Source organism: Eupeodes corollae, chromosome 3 (assembly GCF_945859685.1).
Source record: "Eupeodes corollae chromosome 3, idEupCoro1.1, whole genome shotgun sequence".
Classification (NCBI taxonomy): Eukaryota; Metazoa; Arthropoda; class Insecta; order Diptera; family Syrphidae; genus Eupeodes; species Eupeodes corollae.
The window spans coordinates 126878387-126900377 of record NC_079149.1 but is presented as its reverse complement, the minus strand read 5'-3'; the positions used below and the strand labels follow the sequence as shown (position 1 = coordinate 126900377).

The 21991-nt window shown below is 33.2% G+C and overlaps 1 protein-coding gene across 1 annotated transcript in view; it reads right to left on the bottom strand.

Moving 5' to 3' along the window:
• LOC129949762 (protein spaetzle 3) overlaps nt 1–21991 on the bottom strand; it is a 36199-nt gene that overhangs the window by 11252 nt on the left and 2956 nt on the right. The window contains exon 2 of the mRNA XM_056061404.1: nt 11460–11590. Coding sequence (XP_055917379.1) covers nt 11460–11590 — 131 coding nt within the window. The remainder of the gene's footprint in view (nt 1–11459; nt 11591–21991) is intronic.

Here is a 21991-nt window from a genome sequence, read left to right as displayed (position 1 = left end):
GTCGCCTAAATTAGAAAAATTGGAAACTGTGTTGGACTACGCTGTAGCTGTCACCAACTTATGTGCAACTTTAGAGCAGGCTGATCTGCAAGCCCACATGCGTGATCCCAATCTAATGAGAACTCTTGTCGAGAAGCTACCACCTACTCTCCAACTTTCTTGGGCATCACATAGACGCGAAGAAGAAGACTGCAACAACATCTGTATTCTCGGCGACTGGTTGCATTCTCTGGCAGGTGATATTTGTGACGTTATGCCATCAAAAAATTGGTTTCACTCCACAAGCAAAACAAAGTTCAAGAATGAACATGTCAACATCCATGATCAGAAGGATACGCGACGGAGCAAAGCAATATCTACCTCCAATTTTCAAAGAAAATGCAGCGTATGCCAAGGATGCTGCCAATCAAATTCATCTTGCAAGAAATTCATGGACTGGAGCGTGAACCAACGTTGGGACTTCGTTAAGCAAGCAAAGCTTTGTCGTCAATGTCTCAAAAGACACCCATACAGATGTACAACACCAGTGATGTGCTCCCAAGACAACTGCCACGGACGACATCATCCTCTTTTGCATAATGCACTACACAAACAAGAGCACAACGAGGTATCAAACGAAGGCAACATGAATCACATCACTCCTGTTTCTGTGAAGTTCAGAATATTGCCTGTAGTACTTTTCAACAATGAAAAGCAAGTTCGAACTTTTGCGTTTTTAGACGAAGGATCCTCCAGTACTTTGCTCAATGAAAGGCTAGCAAAAGAATTGCAACTTGAAGGAGAAACCGCGCCCTTGTGTTTAAAGTGGAGTGGAACCATCTCTCGTCAAGAGAAACAGTCGCTAAAAACCTCGTTGACAATCGCCGGTGATTATCAAAATGCTCCACGCTTCAACCTCTCTAATGTGAGAACTGTACAGAACTTAAACTTGCCAAGCCAATCTTTGGATTACAAACGTATGGCTACTAAATTTCATCATTTAAGAGGCCTGCCTGTTGAATCCTATGCCAATGTGAGTCCAGGCATACTAATAGGTCTCAAGAATTGGCACGTAGCTGTTCCACTTAAAGTGAGAGAAGCAACCGAAATCGATCCCATCGCTGTGAAATGTCGGCTTGGCTGGACTGTGTTCTCCGTTACGCCTGATCGAAATGATACAACGGAAACCGAGCATCACTGCCATCAATGTGAATGCCAGCCAGATGATAAGCTTCATCAGTTGGTGAAAGATTTCTTCGCTACAGATAGCTTGGGAACATTGGGTGAAAAGGATCCCAAAATAATTCAAGAAGAAGAAAAGGCATTAAGTCTACTAAATGAAAAAACAATTCCATCAAAAGGCCGCTATGAGTCTGGTCTTCTGTGGCGCTATGAAAATATTAAGCTACCTGATTCGAAACCAATGGCCATGAGTAGAATGAGATGTCTTGAGAAGCGACTGTATGGAGATGAAGAACTGAAGAAGAATATGATTCAACAGATTAAAGATTACGAAAAGAAAGGATATATACGAAAACTTACCAAAGAAGAATGTGAAAGGCAACAAGAAAAGATTTGGTATTTACCGATATTTCCGATTCGAAACCCTAATAAACCCGGCAAGATTCGCATTGTTTGGGATGCAGCAGCCACAGTCAACGGAGTATCTTTAAATACACTCCTAATGAAAGGTGTAGACTGGAACTCATCTTTACTTGGAGTCCTGTTGAGAAGCAGAGAAAGGAAGATTGGGCTGTCCGCTGATATCAAAGAGATGTACCACCAGGTTAAAATACCGCCAGAAGACCAGAATGTACTCCGATTCTTATGGCGAGAAGATGTTAATTCCCAGTTCGAAACGTACGTGATGCAAGTCATGACGTTTGGGGCAACTTGCTCACCCAGTTGTGCTCAGTACGTCAAGAACCACAATGCGCTGCAGTTCGCAGAAGAATTTCCTCGGGCAGTTGAGAGTATCGTCAAAAATCATTATGTAGATGATTTATTAGACAGCGTTGATAAAGAACAAGAGGCTGTACAACTGGCAAAACAAATATCGGAGATACATTCACGAGCTGGCTTTGAAATCCGAAATTGGAGGTCGAACAACACCAAGGTCATGGAAATCCTTAACCCAGAGTCGCCCAACGATCCAAAAGACCTAAATATGAATCCAGAATGCTTCACAGAAAAAATATTAGGCATGTGGTGGTGCCTCCAAAGCGATACATTCACGTTTTCACTGCGGTACAATAAAGGAAGCAAACAAGTTTTGAGTGGAGAATGTCGCCCAACTAAAAGAGAAGTCCTAAAGATACTAATGTCAATTTATGACCCGCTAGGCCTCATCGCAAACTTTTTGGTCTACCTTAAAATCCTTCTACAGGACATTTGGAGAAGTCAGATACATTGGGATGAGAAAATAAGCGACGATCAATTTGAAGCATGGACCAAATGGCTACAAATACTTCCACAAGTTGAGCAACTTCGGATCCCTAGATGCCTGTTGAATCAATTCCCAGATTGGGAGAAGGCAGATGTACAACTCCATATCTTGATGGATGCGAGCGAACAAGCGTGCGCAACAGTGGCCTATCTCCGTATCAGCAAGGATGGTAAGGTAGAGTGCTCCTTATTAGGTGCCAAGACAAAGGTAGCACCAATAAAACTCCGATCTATTCCTCGTCTGGAACTTGACGCTGCCGTTATGGGCTGCAGATTCGGAACTCAAATTTTAAAGGAACTGTCCATCAAGGTTAACCAAATGTTTTTCTGGAGCGATTCCAAAACTGTGCTCGTGTGGATAAAAAGCAATCCTCACCGATACAACAAATACATTGCCTTTCGAGTTGCCGAAATCCAAGACATTCCACATATGCATTCCTGGCGATATATTCCATCGAAACTAAATATTGCAGATGAAGCAACTAAATGGACCAAACCACCAAAACTAGATACTAATGACCGCTGGTTTCAAGGTCCCGAATTCTTGAAGTATGAAGAAGACCGATGGCCAAAGGATAAAACAATCAAAGAAGATACTTCACATTCAGAGGAACTTCTAAATATACATGTGACACAACATCCGATCATAGATTTCAACAGATTCTCAAAATGGAGTGCAATTGTAAGAACAATCGCATATGTCATCCGATATTTGAATATCAAAATTAAGTTCAAGTCTGAGCTACCAACGAAAGGAATATTAAACGGAGACGAACTCAATGAAGCACAAATCATCTTATTTCGGCAAGTACAAGAAAACGCTTTCAGTGAGGAAATATGCAGTCTTATGAAAGAAGTCAACAACTCATCCAATGCAGGTCGACCAACAGTACACAGTTCCAGCAAGATCCGACGCCTGTGTCCTTACCTTGATAATCAAAGGTTATTGAGAGCTAAGGGAAGACTTGAAGCAGTTTCCATTATGAGTTCAGACCAGAAACACCCAATCATACTTCCGAGAGGACATCACGCAACAAATTTAATTATCCTACAATGCCACGAGAGGTTCCTGCATGCAAACAACGAAACTGTTGTGAACCAACTTAGACAGCAATATGCAATCCCTAAGCTGAGATGTGCCATAAAATCAGCCATCACAAAACACTGCCAACTATGTAGGAATCGAAAAGCTAAACCTCAAGAACCAGAGATGTCTCAACTTCCGAAGGCCAGAGTGTCCTTGTTTTGCAATCCGTTTACATTCACAGGCGTTGACTATTTTGGACCCCTGAATGTTGCAGTTGGAAGACGACAGGAAAAAAGATGGGGCGTCTTGTTTACCTGTTTGACCACCAGAGCTGTGCACATCGAAGTCGCACATGGATTAGATACTGATTCATTTATTTTATGCTTCCATGACTTTATCCAGCGCCGAGGACAACCAAACGAGATTTATTCCGATCGAGGGACGAACTTTATCGGAGCAGAACGTCAGCTTCGTCAAGATTTAGAAGCAATTGATCCAGCCATGATAGCAAAACAATTCATATCACCATCCTTAAAATGGAACTTTAATCCACCGGCTGCGCCACATATGGGAGGAGCATGGGAGCGATTAGTTCGCTCATTCAAGACAGCATTGTACACATCTTTACCTTTGAGAACTCCCAGCGACCCATTACTTAGAAGCTGTTTGATATCCGCTGAGAATATTATCAATTCAAGGCCGCTAACATATGTTCCAGTGGATAATGAATCTTCAGAAGCATTGACACCGAATCATTTTTTGCGATTGGACTCAGGTGGTGGAAAACCAACAATGAAACTCGATGACAGCTGGAAGACACTCAAACAGACATACCAGTATAAAGAACAGTTTGCCAACAAATGCTGGAAGCGCTTCATTACCGAGTACTTACCCGAGCTCACACTTCGATCAAAGTGGTATGATCCAGTACAACCGTTAAAGATTGGTGACATTGTTGTCCTGATAGACAAAGACTTGCCCAGGAACAACTATCCCAAAGGACGAATAATAGCAGTCAAAACATCATCCGACGGCCAAGTCAGAAGTGCTACAATTCAAACATCCAATGGAATTTTTGAACGGCCAACCGTTAAATTGGCATTGCTGCAGTTATATAACAAGGAGACAACAACATCCTAGCCTGGAGTTCTTGTCTCGAAGGGGGCTGTTACGAAAAACATGCATTGGCAACACCAAAGTTGTATATATTGAAATTCAGATGTCGTATCATAAATTTAAAAACACGAAGATTCCCCGCCGAAACAGAGCAGCTGCACATTTGAATCGGATGAAAGAAAATTTCGAGAAAGTCTAGACTGATTTGATCTGTAGACATAAAGAGAACGAGACAAATTTTTGAGTGCTTCGCTGCGGTACTCCATTTTAATTTTGTAAAAATATACATATTAGAGTCAATAAAATAAGAAGTAAAGTACTACAAAAAGTCGAGTTTGTTTGTTATTCTTTTTTTATAACACAACCCTTTTCGTTAAATCGGTTCTTATTTTGTGTTAACTTAAGTAAGATTGTGAAATACAATTTAAGATTTATGATAATATAATCAAAATAAAAAAACCTTTTTCTTCGCTAACGGAATAAGGCCCTTTAACTGTCAATTTATCAATCAAGATAAAAACCATCTGCTACATTAAAACTTAAGAATATATGCTTATAAGCTACAGTAAGCAAACCTTTACGGCTGCACCTTGTGCGCGAATCAAGCAACTGACTTATAACTGACTTGAATCTTCCATTAGTTTTTGTACGCCTCCTTCTAAAAATACAAAATTAAAAGGAAAAATTTTAAATGATACTGAACACTTCCAAAAAAATTGTTGCTATTTCAGTATGACAGTCCAGTAATAACTAGGCCAACAATTTAATTTGAACATACTTATTAGTGTTGATATTTCAAATCAATCGCAACATACTTGACTTTAGAAGCATCAAATTGTAATAAATTCGGCTTCTTTTCAAATTAACGCCAGTAGTTACCAGCGACAGTTCGTAAAAAAAAAAAACACTAACTAATCTAAACCTGTGCGGATCTATTTCTTCGAAATGTCAGAAATTCGGAAGTAATACGGATGATGTTGTAGCAACCATTTTGTGAATTTAACTTTTCCAAAAGATTTTCTCTCCTTACCACTTTTTGACAGATCTAAGAAAATAATTAACACACCTTAACAAAAAACTTTAAATTTAAGAATAACCAAAAAAAAAATGAAAAATGCCTTGAAAACTCTTTACACTCAATATTTGCCAAACGCAAAATATGGAAACTGGAATGCGAACAGAACTTATCAGCAGAAAAGTCATACAAGAATTGACAAGTATTCACGTTATTTAGTAAACAGTTGAGATGAGAGTGTAAAAAAACGTTGTTCTTTAATGTTTGTTATAAAGTAACTCACAATAATTATTGGTTTCATGGCACTGCAGGCACAATAATATAAATATATTTAACAAAAACCAATTGTCAGACTTTTACTTTTTAAAGAACATTAATAATACTAAAAATTGACATTTCGAACTTTAAATAGCACTGTTCGATCAAATCAATTCGGCGATAAAACGAATACTAATTCTAAAAATCTAACTATTGCTTTTCAAGATGAACAAAACAAACAGTGTTATAAACTATTAATGGAAATACCAAAATCCTTATTCATCTCTATGAATATTTAAACATATTTTTTTCTGCACAACAAGTCTTAAAGAATTCGTTGCCATGTTGTCATCATTAAATATTATCAAACAAACAGTCTTTTTAGTTGATCTGTAGAGAGTATATTTTATAAGAAATAAACTTAAATTCATGGGTCAATAAATACGTTTTCTTAGACAGGTTATTCTGACCAAATATTTTTCTTCTAGCCAAATGAAAAACAAACAAACCTAAATATTTGAAGTTGCAAAACAATAATTATAATTAACTTAATTTGAATTCGAACATGTCATTTCCGAGTCATGATCATGAATGAAACAGCAGCTGACAATCGCACTTAAAAAAAAACGTGTTTGTTTGTAAATTGAACCCAGAATTTACAAACTAAATAAGTGGGTTCTTAAAATGAAGATATTAAATATTTTATATATTTAATTCTAAAAATTATACTGAATAATGAAAAATGAATTAAAAGTAAGGGATATAAAATAAATTTGAATGTCAGGCTTTGACGTCAAACCCAGTGGAGTCGGATAAAACTTTCATGATCAGGGTTGAAACGAAAAAAAAAGAAGTTTTTAAAGAGAAGGTTAATGGTCAGATAACATTTGGCAAATAACCTTCACTATTTTTGAGGTAAAACAAAATTAACATAAAGTTCATCAAGAGTGACTCATATGGTTACAACTCAACTCTGACTCAACTTACCATCATCGATCGAATACAAATTGCCGATGGTTTTGCTAATTAATTTGTTTGCTTTGTATTTTTTGAAATTTTATTTTATGCTAAAACTAAAAATCATCCCCAAATTATTATAAGTATCCTAATTTAAGACTTAGCTAGAGAAACCGGTGTTAAATAGTAGATAATAATTAAGTAAATGTTTGACGAAAGCAAAGAAAGAGATAGAAAACATACACAAAAATATGTTCGAATCAAATGCTACTTGACATTTTTGGCGCGAGAACTTGCAAATTCAATTCAATCCGGTTGAACTTGTCTTTATATGAAAGAATGACAGATGAAGAAAAAATAGAAAATAGCAATGACATTGCTCATATATTGTGGCATTTATATTGTAATTTAAATTTTTCTTTTTATTCCATATGAGTTAAGTTTAAGTTTACTATATTTTTGGAATTCCAGAAACAAGACCGAGACTTATAGACTATAACATAGCCCACACCTTAAACAAACCTAATCCATTTGAATTGCATATCAAATAAATCAAATTCATGGTCACTTCTCGCTAGGGTAGCAAAATCTAACGCCGGCATAGTACAATGAAATTGAAAATTAAAAAATAAAAACACTCCTATATGCACTTAATACTCAAGTCACTGCTACTATCTTCGTATTAATGTGAGTTACGGTAAAACAAAAAAATAGTCTACCGCTATTTAATTAAACATGCAATAAAATCCACATCAAGCCACCACTCTATGCGCTACACAAACTGCTGACCAATAAAAACCATTGAAATGCGATTGAACAATGTTCGACGAGAACACCTCACGTTATCGAATTAATTATCTAAACCAAACAAACGAACGACGACGCGACGGCAATTCAAACTCAACGCGTTTGACAAGCAGTCCGCGAGAGTTCACAATTTATGGCCGCTATTTGGCACGTCTAAACACTCTTTTTATGTTTTATAGGAATAAAATTATTGTCTGGCTAAATTGACCAAGAAAAAATGTTGCTTATTCCAACATTTCAATCATATTTGAAGGTTTTTTTTCGCTGTTCTTTCTTCAAGACTTCAAGAAAAGATGTAAATCACTATTTTTCTGGTATGGTGGAAGTTGCACACTCCAACCGCGAGTGATGGATATCGAGCGAGCACTCATGCGGGTTTTTAACATATTTCTTGACCTTTTACGACTTGAGATGTAAGATTGATTTAACTGATAAATAAGATTTTCATAGACAAATGTGGGAAACGAGCTGAAGTCCTGGGAAATAAAGCGAATCGAACAGAACTTAAGTTGTCAAAAAAAGTAAAACTGGACAGAATGTATGCAAATAAAGTTCATCCAAAAGAACAATAGTGTTCATAATTTATAGACGTTTTGTGTACAATGGCTATGCAGAGGCAGACACACAGTCTAACGTGGTGTATCAGATGACGAAAACAATAACGTCATACAAATCTTGTCCATACAAAACCGATAGTTACACATTTCATTTATGCTCTTTCATAATTCAGGGCAAAACCATTGTTGCAAAATCATTTGTTTCCATCTAAATGTCAATTTTTAAACAATTGCTATTATAACTATTATCAAACATAGCCATGCAAGTGTCAAACCAAACAGACAAAACAATATTGCTAGTGACATCGAACACGAATTTAACTTCACTTGAGACAAAATTTTTTACGAGCACTGTTTGTTTACTTGTTTGGCCAAGAGTTGCCAGATTTCGTAGGTCTTCATCATCAACTGGGAGGGAAGGCTTGGAGCATATTTGGATAAAAGTATTTAATTCTTGACATGCTATTGAATCCTAATCCACATAGGAGAATCCAAAAATTCAATGCTGAATTTTGAACGCCGAAAAATAAACGAACATTTAAAGTTTAGTTGTTGTAGATTTGTTCTAATAAAAAAATTAATTATATAATAACCCAGAACTTTTCTACTAAATAATTTTTTCAATTATGAAATAGTTTTCATAGACCATTTTATTTTTGTTTCATAATTCATAACACAATCGTTCCACCGAAAGCTTTCCATTTTGATTGCATTTCCCAACTGTCAGTTTGCCTTTCAATGATCAACTCTAAGCTTAAATTATTGATGATCAGGAAATGTTTGATTCAGATCAGAATTTTATGTCCAGTTACAGAAATTTGTAATTAAAGCTTAAACCAACAATTCAAAACGATTCCAATGATTAGTTTCAATGATAACAACAAATGGTAGCAATAACTGGCCCATAATTCAGAAACAAATCGTTTCACTGAAAGCGTTCCATTTTCCATTCTGTCAGTTTTACTTAAATAATCAACTCTATCCTCAAATGTTTGAAATTTTCAGTGATAGGTAACCAACCCATGCAATGCTTTAAATAATGAAAACTAAGGATAAGAAAGTCTCAGGATAAGACTCTTTAACAAAGTTAACCAGCCTTAGCATTCGAAAGTCTCGTCAAGTTGATTTAGACAAACTTTCGGGAAAAAATTCCAAGTTTTGACATTTATTGCACAATCTGGCAAGCCTGTTTTCGCCTTATTGCCTTGGGAATGACACAGCGCGAACTATGACAATTTGTAAGAAGTCGCATGTTGGGTAAGAAACATTTTGAAATCAAGCTTGAATGTCAACCCTGCTGGTTTTTAATGTTTATTTCTTTCTTTTTTTTTATTTCGATTGCGTTGTATTTTACATGAATGTCTCGAAAAGTAGAAAAAAATCAGCACCCCACGTACATACCCTTGGAATGATGACTAAGATTGATGCAACTCTGAAAATTGATTGCACTCATTTAAATTGTTTTGTTGTGTCATTTTATCTTTTTTTCTAGTTGAAAGTTTGAAACCATCAACGACATTTTTGTAAAGGGTATTTCCGTTGAATATCCATGAGACTTTTTTTTGTTGTTGTTCTACAATATGATGAAGGTTTTAAGTATTCAATGAAGATAGTTTGCAATAAGACAAATTAATTAAACGTGTTGAGAATATGCAAAAATGGTATATGAGAGATTTATTACATTTCCTTCGAATGGGTTGAGTTGAGAGTAGAGGGCTACTGGGCTGTCAATCACTTTTTTGTATGGCGTCTAGCTTTCAATGAATTTATCTTTAATTCAAAACAAGAAAAAGAAAAAGAAACATATTTAACACACTGGAGTTGGGATTGACCAAAAACATTGTATGAATAAAGATTAATATTTTCAAGAAATGACTCATTTCCGATGGTTTTGTAACAATCAAAAAGCAAAAGTTGTATCAAAACTTTAGTCTCAAATGATTATATATGTAAGACTCTGGTTAGAGATAAGCCTGGCATAAGATAGTTTATTGTTGTAACTTTTACTTGTTTGATTTTATTCAAACTTTTTCAATGAAAGGTCCTAATTTCATATGACTTCGAAGTTTCTGACAGTTCAAATTTAAAGTCAATCCCACAGATTTAGGTTTGTTTGATATCATTTTTTTGATGAACTGTCACTGCCTAGACATGTTCATATGGACAGTTTTAAATATCTATAAGAGAAGTTGCATTTTAGAAACTGATACACATTTTCTAATTGCTTGTAAACAAAAAAGTAGAAAGAAAATTATTAAATAGTATTATGACAAATCTATAATAATAAGTTGTTGAAAATTGTGCGCATCTAAGAAAAATTCTCTTTCTTATAAATTTTTCTATTTAAAAAAGAAGTGGAAAACAATTTTTTAAGATGTTACAAATTGTGGTCAAAACTTTTTGAAAAAAGTATAATTATTATCGTCAATGAATAAAAACTTTTGTTCTTCTTCTCACAACTTTTTAAAGAAAACCTTTAAATTAATTTGTTCTCAGGACTTTCAAGAAGCTTTGCAAGAAACTTGTCTGTGAGCTTAAATTTTCAAGTTTTTTTCGATTTATAATTATTTTAAGCTTTTGATTGTCCGCTATTCTGACTGCTGTCATCTTTTTTTCAAAGTTAAACAAAATACTAATAACAACATTTTTTATAAGACAAACAAAGTTTGAAGTTAATATCTTTCTTTGTTCTCATAATACTTGAGTCCAAAACCACTTCTTACCAGTTTTTGTTGTTTTTGTAGGTTTTTGTGTTTGATAAAACAGTTGTCAATTGCATTTTTCTATGATATTACATAAAAGTTAGCTATAAACATTCTCAAAACATTCAAATCGAACATTATTATTTACTAAGTTTGTAGATTCTTATTTTTTATAAGAAAAACTGTCACTTCAATTTGTTTAAATTTTACCAGATGTCAAAAACCAACTTTGTATTTCTTGTCACTCCAATATAAGGGACTTCATGCAACCTAGTCATGAAGTTTTTTAAATATTCATTTTCTATTTATTCTTCAACATTATGTATGCCTGCCCTGTAAATTCTTGGACTATTTTAACATTTATATCACATTGCATTCTTTCTAAAGCAAAGTGTTTGACAGTCTGTCAATACCAATCCTCTCATTACGTCAATCAATTTTAAAAATACCACCAACTGGCACATCCATAGTGACATGTTTAACAAGCCCTAGACATTCCTATCATACTTCAAATAACTAAATATGCAGTGTTTATGGGATAGCAATAGACTGAGACTTAATAATGTAATTATAAGTTAAACAATTAATTTACTCACCGGAATTTGAACAAAACTTCCATTGTTGACAGTAGGATAGGAGAACAATGGCACTACCGGTACTGAACCGTTCTTTAAAAATATTGGCCCTTGAATTGGTGTTACAGTTGGCATTGATTTCTTATCACCATCTGAAAAATAAATGAATTAAAAAAAGGAAATCATGTTGTAATAATAAATTTATAAATCTACTTTAAATTCAAACTAGTTCAACAATTTTACACAATCTTCGGACGAGAATTTCCTCCAAAAAAAAGGGAAAGTTTGACACAAATTTACTCAAGAAAAAATAAACATGTAACTCCTCCTTTAATATGTCTTTTTAATCCATTTTAATGAGTTCGTGATGCGTGATTATGCAAAATGCACTCACTTTCACCCTTTTTTGATAAAACTTAACACAATAAGACGTGCACCAGATACAGATTGCATCCAACCAACGAAAAAGAAACCCTAAACAAAATAATTGCACATAATTTTTATGTTGATGATTATTTGTACTTGTTGCACGTGCATAAAGTTGCATCACACCCAGAGCCCAACATCAGATTGCAGAGATGTGCCTTGCACCCAAAATTAAAGGACGTGTTTGGTAATTTTTGCACTACTATATTGCAAATAGTCTGAGAAATTTATATTTGACATTTATTTGTGAATAACTATCAAAACGATGTTTCCATACCTTAAATCTATTTGCATATATTTTGGTTTGATTTTCTTTTTGCTCTGAAATATTCTTACCCAAAGAACCATCAAATGAAGCTATGTTCCATGTTAATAGAATTTGACAGTTAAATGTTAGAAATGTCAATTAGAAATATCAAACAGTTCGTCTCAATCCAAGAGTTATGTGATAGGCGAAATTTCAAATGTCACTTGTCACACGTTGACAACAAAAGTTGTAAATAAACTTCACAGCTGTTTACACGTCAAAGCATTTCGACTACCTAACCGACCGACGACGGACGTGTTTCGTGTGGTAGTCGGTATGGCAATTTCTAGTGTGACAGAGCCTTACATCTGCTTATTCACTGTGGGTTAAATTTTCACTGTAATTTTCATAAGTTCTGTTCGACGTCAATTTTACTAAATGTACTAAATGATGTTTGTTTCATTCCAAATACAACCCTATGATTGAGACTATAAGGCAACACTCCATCGATAAATTCTTATTATCAGATAGTCTTTACTGTGATCGTAAAATAACAATTTCAATGAAATATCTTAACAAATCAATCATAAACAATAAAACAAGCACACAAATTATTTTATATTTACATAAATAATTCACAAAGTGGCACTCTATGTAATGATGGTGGCGCAAACTTGCACTCTGCCTCATACCGCACACCTTCAAAAGATTCACTCAATTGAGTAGTAAGAAAAAGGTGTCTTGTGCCTTCACTTGATGTCTGATGCCTTTTGATACATGTCGTCGGTCGTCGTCACTGAATGTCGTCTAGATGGAGTTGATGATGACTTTTGTGTCGGGACTTCTGTCAGCCTACATTGTATTGACACACGACTTCTTAGACTACAATCTCTCACAACAACTTCTATTTTGGTACCGCAGTGTATATGAGATTGTTCAACCAGCAAACACTGTTGTATGAATTTTTTAATAAACTTTAAATGAAATGCTGACAATCTAAGTACTGTCGGTAAACGTCATAACAAGCTATCGTCAAATAATAATCCAAGAGAGGAAGTTTAAGTTTATTATGCATCTAAAATTATTCATCAGCACAACATTTCACAAGACTATAAGAGGCGGACAGTCGTGCTTAATTGCATCAAAATTGTTTAAAAAAGATGTAGTGCGATTGAATGAATTATTTTAGAATCGTGTAGGTTGTAAAAGATAAAAATATACCATAAAATTGTGTTGCAACTTCAATTATTTGAGGAAAAATAACCATTTTTGGAAACCCAAGAAAAAAGGATGCACTGCATTTTTATTCTTATTTTGGCAGAATTCAGTTTAAAATTGTCTTTGTTATTTACCAGCCGTGTGAATTTACAATTTTCTGGGACAATGCTGCCAGAAACGTCATTATCGGCAATTTTCAGACGTTGACATTTGCAATTTGTTGTTGTTTAACAAATATAACAATTAATGGCAATTTTTTAATCCATATAGTAATCTTCTTCGCAGACGCGACGCAAAATGAAATCAGTAAACCAGATGACAGCGACAAAATCTGACAGCTGTCAGAGAAAATCATTTTTCAGTGAATATTATTTATCAGCATCATCAGCAGTCCGTAATTTCAAAGACCTTTTTCCTAAGTAACTCGTAGCTAATCGGTTAAAGAAAAAAATTTTTAAATAAACGGTAAAATGCATTATGGTAAAATGATATTCCAAACTTTATCCAAGATTTGAAATAGTGACAGGTAAGTATTCAGTTGCTTTAAAAATAATTCTCCTGTACTTTGTGCAGATGATGTTCAAAACATGCTCGATATGCTCGGACTTTGTTTAGAACTCTTTTCTGAGCTAAAAAAGAAACGCCTTAAGTTGTCAGCTGTCAAAATGTGATATTCACTATTGCTAACTCTTTATTTCACGTACTCTCATAGAAATGAATGTGCACTCAAGAATCTTTTTATGGAGAGGACACACTCCGACCATTAAGAAAAAAATAAAATTGAAAAAAAGGTGTGGTTTCGAATTTCTCTATACTTCAATTACTACTAAAAAACAAATCTCTTGACAGTACGACTCCACTTGGAGAAAATTGAAAGAAAGTAAAAATTCTGCTTAAGCATTTTTTTATTTTAAGATAAACTTATAATAGCTTACACACCAAATTATGATTACAAAAATTGAAGAAGTGTCCTGCAGATCTTGGCTCCTCGTGGTTATTGGATTTAAGATAAACCACATTGCCAGAAAAATAAGTTCCACAACTTCAACTTTGTACGCCTCCAGTGACGCCTCTAAGCGTTGTACCGGATTGTGTTTCCTGTACGTAGATGGACCCATTAGGGTACCGATCGGTTTTGTTTTAGCTTTTTAGCTAATTTTTGTTTAATGCGGGCAGCCATTTCTTCCGCTTTTGGCAAAGATTGGAAAAAGCATTGCAGGCACAAAATTTAACAATTTGGAAGAACTTGTCGTACCTAGTTCATGTTTATTTATTTAAATGTTTCATTCAACTAATTATTCAATAATCGATTGGCCCTTCAATGTATTTTTCATTTCACTCATTTATCATTAGAACAAAAATTCCAGCTGGTGTACCACAAGCCAGGGTCTTTGGCCCAGTACTATTTTTGTATATTCTATATCATTCTATGGCAGAATCTTCAACTTTTTTAACTGTCAAAATGTGAAAGTTGTCATTTTATATAAAATATTTTTTATTATACCCAATATAAAATGCCATTATGCAATTTTTTGTTAAAAATGGCAAAAGCTTCTGAATTAAGCTTTTTCCTAAACGGAATACACCAAATTTTGAAAATGTTTCAATTAGTTTCGTTTGACACAAATTTCTATTCTTGATTTCATGATCAATAAATGTTAAGGAATTCCTGACTTTTTATACCATCATGACCAAAAATTACAAAAAAGGAAGCCATAAAAACACAGTTATTCTTTCGTAATCTTAGCTGAATGAGATCACTTTTAAAGCCCCACCTACATCAACAAAAAAATGCATTTTTAAAGCTCACTTAAATATCAATGTATCCAAAAATTAAATATCGGAAATTCTGAAGGTTTAACATATCATCATAAATACACGATCTACAAGTATGTATCTATATGAAACCACGTGTCTTGTCATTCTCACGTCTCACGTCTCACTAGATTTATTATGGTTACCAGTTTTTGTTTATTTAAAAGATCTTCTCTTTCCATATCGCACCAACCACAACCGCATCACTGATATATGGCGGGACTAATAACCGACTCTCAAGGTCATTCCACAAAGAAAAGAGAACTGACAAGGTCGATTACTAAACTAGGTCATCTTCGGAATCAACATCAGTCTCATATGGAAATAGATAAACTGATGAAGCTTGAAACTTTAGACCATGTTAGTTGTGTGTCCGCCACCATCCGTCCGTCTCGTTGTCGCCGCGCCGCGCCGTCGCCGCACCACCATCGTCTAACATCTGGGTTTAAGTTTGAGTAGGTTTTATTTATCTTAACAATTTGAAACCGTGATAGCCGTGAGAATTACTTGTTTATTCAATCAATTTGTTTTTTGTTATTTCTTTTACTTTTATTTTTGGTATCTTTTTCTTGGACCTCCATCCAGAGATGTTTATTGGTATCTTCTTCTTCTTCTTGGTTAAAAATTGACAAAACAACATCATAGAGGTTTTTGATCATCTTAAGCATCATAAAGCCGGCCTTGAAAATGATTCATATTTTCAAACTGGCTTGAAGAGTTATGATGCGTGTGATGGAAGAAGAGGTGTCTATGAACTACGGCGTTTTATGCATAATCACGCGCCGGCCGCCATCGCTACCGCCAGAGGCAGGTTTTCTTATGAAAATCAATTAACAACAACAACAAATAAGCGAGACACCTTCATCGAACACAAAAAAGTCTAAGCTTAATTTTTCAAAGATATTTTTTAAGTAATTACTCGAAAATGCCTTTTGGTATACATGAGGTAGATGATGAATTAAAAAGGCTAAAACCATTACCATCCAATCCACAAAGATCATCATAACAAAAAATGGGTTCGATTTTTGGAAATCTGTTCTTTTTTTTCAAAAAGAAATCCAAAAATAAATTCAAATCGGAAGTGAATGTCATTTGGTTATTTTTATTTTATTTTTGCGGAAATAGAATAAAGAACATTGTTTTTGTTTTCTTTTGACAGCGAATAATTAATTGTTTAAATCAAATGAAGATTTTGCAATTAAAACAATAATAATAAATACAACATGGAAGAAGTGGGTTAGTTTATTTTGTGAAACAACTTTTTTTTTGTATTTATTTGAATGAAATCTAAGTTAAAATATGTAAAATAATGCGGATATTGGTATTTTTGGAGTCTGCTGTTAGACTAGAGGAATTTTTGTTTGCATATATTTTTTTTTATTTTTGTTGTCGATATTATTTCAACCGGATCAACGGCATCGGCGATCAGTGACGGTACGATGGCGGTGGTATTTTATTTTGATTGGAATTTACTTGCTTAGTTGAAGACTATTTTTAAATGTGTCTCTTGTACGAATTGAAATAAAGTTTTCTGGGGATATTCACCTTTTTGCTGTAAATATTTCAATAATAAAGAAGTACTTAAGCTGTTAGAACAACAAAATTTTAGACGAACTTTGGTTCACTAAATTTCAACTGATGTAAGACATTTTTATTTCCGAAGTGGAGGAGAGATAATTATGTGTTGCTCATGCCCAATTTTCACTAAAAATGTTATGCCAGTCTTTTTATGTCGTTTTTTTAAGAACATAAGAACTTTAAATAATAATGCAAGAAAAAATAATGTTTTTAAGAAATTTGTCCGCTGCCGCGCGCCATGGCTCTGAGTTAATTTCCATACGATCAATGAGATATTCGTTTTTTAGCCGTACTAAGCGAATGTGGATTGCAATAATATGGTTTTTAATATTGAAGAATTCGAAACCATCTCCCATTTTTCCAATGCTCACACTATGTGTCTGGGGTAATGAAGTTATTCAAAACCTTTGAGCGCGGAAAAAGTTAAACTCGATATGTCTGTACTTTTTCCAATCAATATTAACTTCAAATGCTTCAAAAAATTGTGGGCATAAAGCAATGACTAAATATAGCCCGATGAAAAGTAAATATGAGGCATTAAGTCACAAGAACTAATGAGCCAGTTAACAGGACAACTTCTGGAAATAAAGGTATCACAAAATTGATCTTTAAATAAATCTATAGTTAAGAGTGATACATGGCAGTTGCGTTTGGAACCGAATGTCTCCGATGTTTAGCTGATTTTTTTTAGAAAAAAAGTACTCGCCAATTTTCTCCTTTCTTATTTTTAAAGAAATAATGATACGTAATTCTGGCATCAAACTGTCAATTTGAATGGATGTAATGATGGTTCTTTAATGCCTTAAGGATGGTTTGTGCTCCATATACCACATTTTTCTTCATTAGTAAAAATGCTTAATGAACTCTATCAATGATTTTAAAAACAAAATTTCTACTATTTGGAAGCATTGTTTTATCATTTAAGAATTTCTGAAGAATTTTCAAACCTCTCTCAACTGTCAAACCATCGAATCTTCTGAAGTAAAGCTAAAATAACCACCCTGTACATCAAGGTTCAAAAATTAATACCGTCGAAAAAATACACTAGAACATTTTCAATTTATAATAGATCTGATTAAACCTTTTGAAAAAGCAAGTCAATAACAACTTGGTTAGTTAGTCATTGTGCTTTTTAGCAAACTAACCAAAGAAATGCCAAGAACTAAACAAAATTTTGTCGTTTCTTGAAAATGTTGCAATACCTGTCAAATTTATAAATAAACAAATACATTTAATTTTACAAACTTATACCACAAACCAAGTTCAAATGAAGTCGTGCAACTTTTTTAATTTTTTAGGGCATATTTTTGACGCTCATTGAAGAACGTCATTTTAACATCATGATAGACTTTAAAGTGGTTGAAACGAAATTCAAGGTCTTTTCAAACCAAATAGAAAAAAGAATCTGGGATGCGACCCACACTGATAACTTCCCATCCCATCTGTTAATTTGTCTTTTTTAAAAGTTTGTAGGTTTTTGTGTTGGATTAAAAAGGTTGTCAGTTCTAAGAAGTTTAAAAATTACCAACAATATGTTTCTTATAAAGAAATAGTTTAGTTTGAAAATCTGGGTTTGTTAAATAGATTTTTAGTTGAAAAGAAATGTTTACCATTTTTAGTAACATTTCTTAAATTTAAAAAAATTGGATGAATGAAATTATTTTGAGAGATATCAAGAACCGAACATCAATTTTTACCAAATTTGCGTATTATTTTCTGTAGATTTTATTTTTTTTACGCAAAAAACCGGCTGTTGGATTTTTATTAAAAAATTTCTGAATATTTAAAACAATATTTTCTGTGAAATAAAATAATATTTTACCAAGTTTTAGGATTGTTTTTTTTGGGTTTTTATTTTTTGTAAAAAATACTGTCCATTCGATTTTTCTCAAAATTTTTCCGAATGTTGACAACAGTATTTTGTATATAAGTAATAATTAGTTGGGAGCCATAATCTCAAAGTTTTGAAAAGATATTTAAGTCGAAAATCAACTTTTACCAACTTTTGTTAAATTTTCTTTTAAGTTGAATGTTGAAAACAATATTTCTTATAAGTAGTAATTAGTTTTAAGGCATAATATCAAAGTTTTGAAAAGAAATTTGAGTTGAAAATCAATTATTACCAACTTTGAGTAATGTTTTTTTTAGGTTTTTATTTTTTATAAAAAAACTGTCAATTTGATTTCTCTCAACATTTTACCAGATGTTAGGAACGTTTTTTTTTTGTTGTAAACAATCGTTTTAAAGATAAAATCATTTTGTATTCTTAAAAATTTTGAGGTGACAAATGTTTGTTTTCATTTTTCAAAAAATATATTTGTTTTGTATCAATTAACAATATATTTAATAAAATTCAATTTAAGTCTCTAGCGTTTTTGGTTCGTAAGATATTTAGGGTTTACAAAAATTGTCACTTTTTTTTTAAACTGCTATGGTAAAGAAACAGCCCACGCAATTTTCCTTAGAGCTCTTTCTAAATCTTTCTGATTTTTTATCTGTATAACAAAATTTATTTCAAGTCGATATCTCTTCTGGTTCTTGAGCTATGGACAAAGAAAAAAACGTCGGGAACGTATGGACACACGCACGCACAGACATCTTTCTAAAAATCTTTTTTTTTTCGACTCTAGGGACCTTGAAACGTCGATAAATCTCAAAATTATCAATTTGTCAAATCGGAACCATTACAATAACTTTCTATGGGAAGTTAAAAAATACATTCAATGTTACAAACAAGTAACACAAAACAAGTTCAAATAAAAGCATGAAACTTTAAATATTTTCACATTCATGGAACTATAAACATTTTATCGTATAAAAGTCGTTTTAAAATGTCATTTTCACTTCCAGCTTATCTTTAAAGTGGTTCAAATGAAGTTCAAACTCTTTTTAAACCAAATTCTAGCCTGTGAAATGTACAGCCAGTAGAATAATACATGATATTTATTGACAAGCGGTCCAAGAGTAGCATTATATTGTGCTCAGCTAGTGAATTGTCATAATAAGGCGTTTTTCTGTTTTAATTTGGAGCAGAGCACTGAGCAGAGCCTAAGGATTTCGAGAACGATAGAAGCAGAATTTGATCAAAGCTCTCCAATAAATGTATGCAAAACAATGAAGAACTGAAATTTTAATAGTTTTAAAATTTGACATGAGTGTCTCTGTCTTACGACAGAAATCAAACATGAAGTTAGCCACAATCAGCTTTTAACTCCATTAGCTGGGTAATTTTATGAAGAAATCATAGAGCGCGCTTCGAGCTAGCCCCCATTGAGAGTAGAAACACTGTCATGAACAGTCATGTTGGGGGTCTTGGGTTCAATCCAAACTGTGCCGCCTAACGTTTTTTTCTCACGTAAACTGCCACTTGCGAGAAATTGACAAATCCAGAAAGAATAATTCTTGTCATAAGAGTGATATTTTTTTCAAATTAGCCATTTGGATTCGGTATAAAACTGTGGGTCCACTCCATCCCTTAAATGAACCGCACACAGAAATGGGTGAGAATTCTCAACGAATTGTGCGGGCTAGTTCTCTGTTCTGAGATGAAAACGAAAAACGCCTTAGTGTTCTTTCAAACTGTCAAAATACTTAAATTTGTAATTACTTTTACAGAATTTTTGACTCTCAATGTTTTGTTTAAATTATAAATAAGAAGATTTCGTGAATTTTTAAAGAATGACATTTGGATGTTCAAAATGTTGTCTTTATCTTTCCAACTTAAAAAATTTCCTTTGATTTCGGATATTGTTGTAGAGGCTGAAATCATAGAAATAACATTAAGTTTCTTCTCGATTTCAGAACTTGGTTTCATTTTACTTTTGTACTTTCGGAAAATAGTTTTTACTTTAGTGAAGCCTCAAATGAATTTTGTATTTTAACAGAACTGTAAGAAAAGTCAAGGAATTAACTTCCCAGTTTATTTTTCTAAGATTTCTGACCATTTTCTCAGACGGAATGAAAGAGCACGAGAATGAAATTGTGTGTATAATTCCTTATCACATATTCATCAAATTATCTTTGCACTTCTTTTCATCCTTTTGGAATTGTGCATAAGAGAATCCTAGAGAAATCAAATCATACAAAATGTTTGGATTTCTTGACAGCAAAACTGAGAAATTTGGATAAGAAATTTTGTTTATATTTATGAAAATACGGAAATCTCTGAGATCTTAGAGACATAAAGTGGTCAAATGTTGCTGTTATTTCTAAATCTAACCTGCATTTCAATTTCTGTATCTTATTTTTAGAGAAAAAAAGTGCGTTTGTAATTACGCACAAAATGTTAACCGGATCAATTTCTAAAAGTCAAGATAGTGGTTACAAACAAAAATTGTGACCGGATTTGAAAAGAAAACAATTTGGAACTTGTTTTTAAGTTAAAATAAAAAAAAATCAAGGTTTTAGAAAATTATCTTATTGTTTTCTTATTTTCAAGAGCAATCAGTTCTTCTAATATATCAACTAAAATTTAAAAATGTTCTAAATGCATAATTTTGGTAAACAAACAAAATTTACTTAGATTCATCTTTCGACCGCCATCCACCACCACCGTCACTATATTGCATGCCTATCTTAAAACTCGTTATTGATTGTATTTAATTTGACAATCGGAATATCAAATAGTAAGAAATAATTAATTTTCATTTGACATTTACTCGAGAGACCTAAATGGATTTTAATTCATATGAATATGTCTTCTGCTTAACACTATACTTCTACTGTGTCGCTGCTACTTCTAATATCTCTTCTATACTATTGTTGATTCGATGTTCATGGCAACATAAACCACTTTAATTGTGGAATTTTTAGAATGTGAATTGGATTGACTTGGCAATGATATCATAAAAAATATATATAATTTTTATACAAAGAAGTCAACTTTTTGAAAAAAAAAATAATATGAACTACAACTAGACAACATGAGTACCTACTTGAAGCTGAAAAAGTATAAGGTAGGTATATAAGCTCATTAATAGATTCCAATCGAATGAAGTTGCCTAGACCTATTGATTGCTGTGAAAAGTTTGATTAATTGAAATCAATTAGATTTGAAAAATCGATCGATTTTCTGCTTCTCTAGGCTAGAGAATGATTTTAACATACAGATTAGTTCTACCTCTATTCAGAGGGAGAGTTAAAAGTAAGTCATATTATTTAATCGTACGCAATTAATGGAATTATAAATGACATATATGGAAAATTGTTTAAGGAATTTTTTAAGTAATGATGAATTTAATAATAATTGTGATATGAATAATGATGTGAG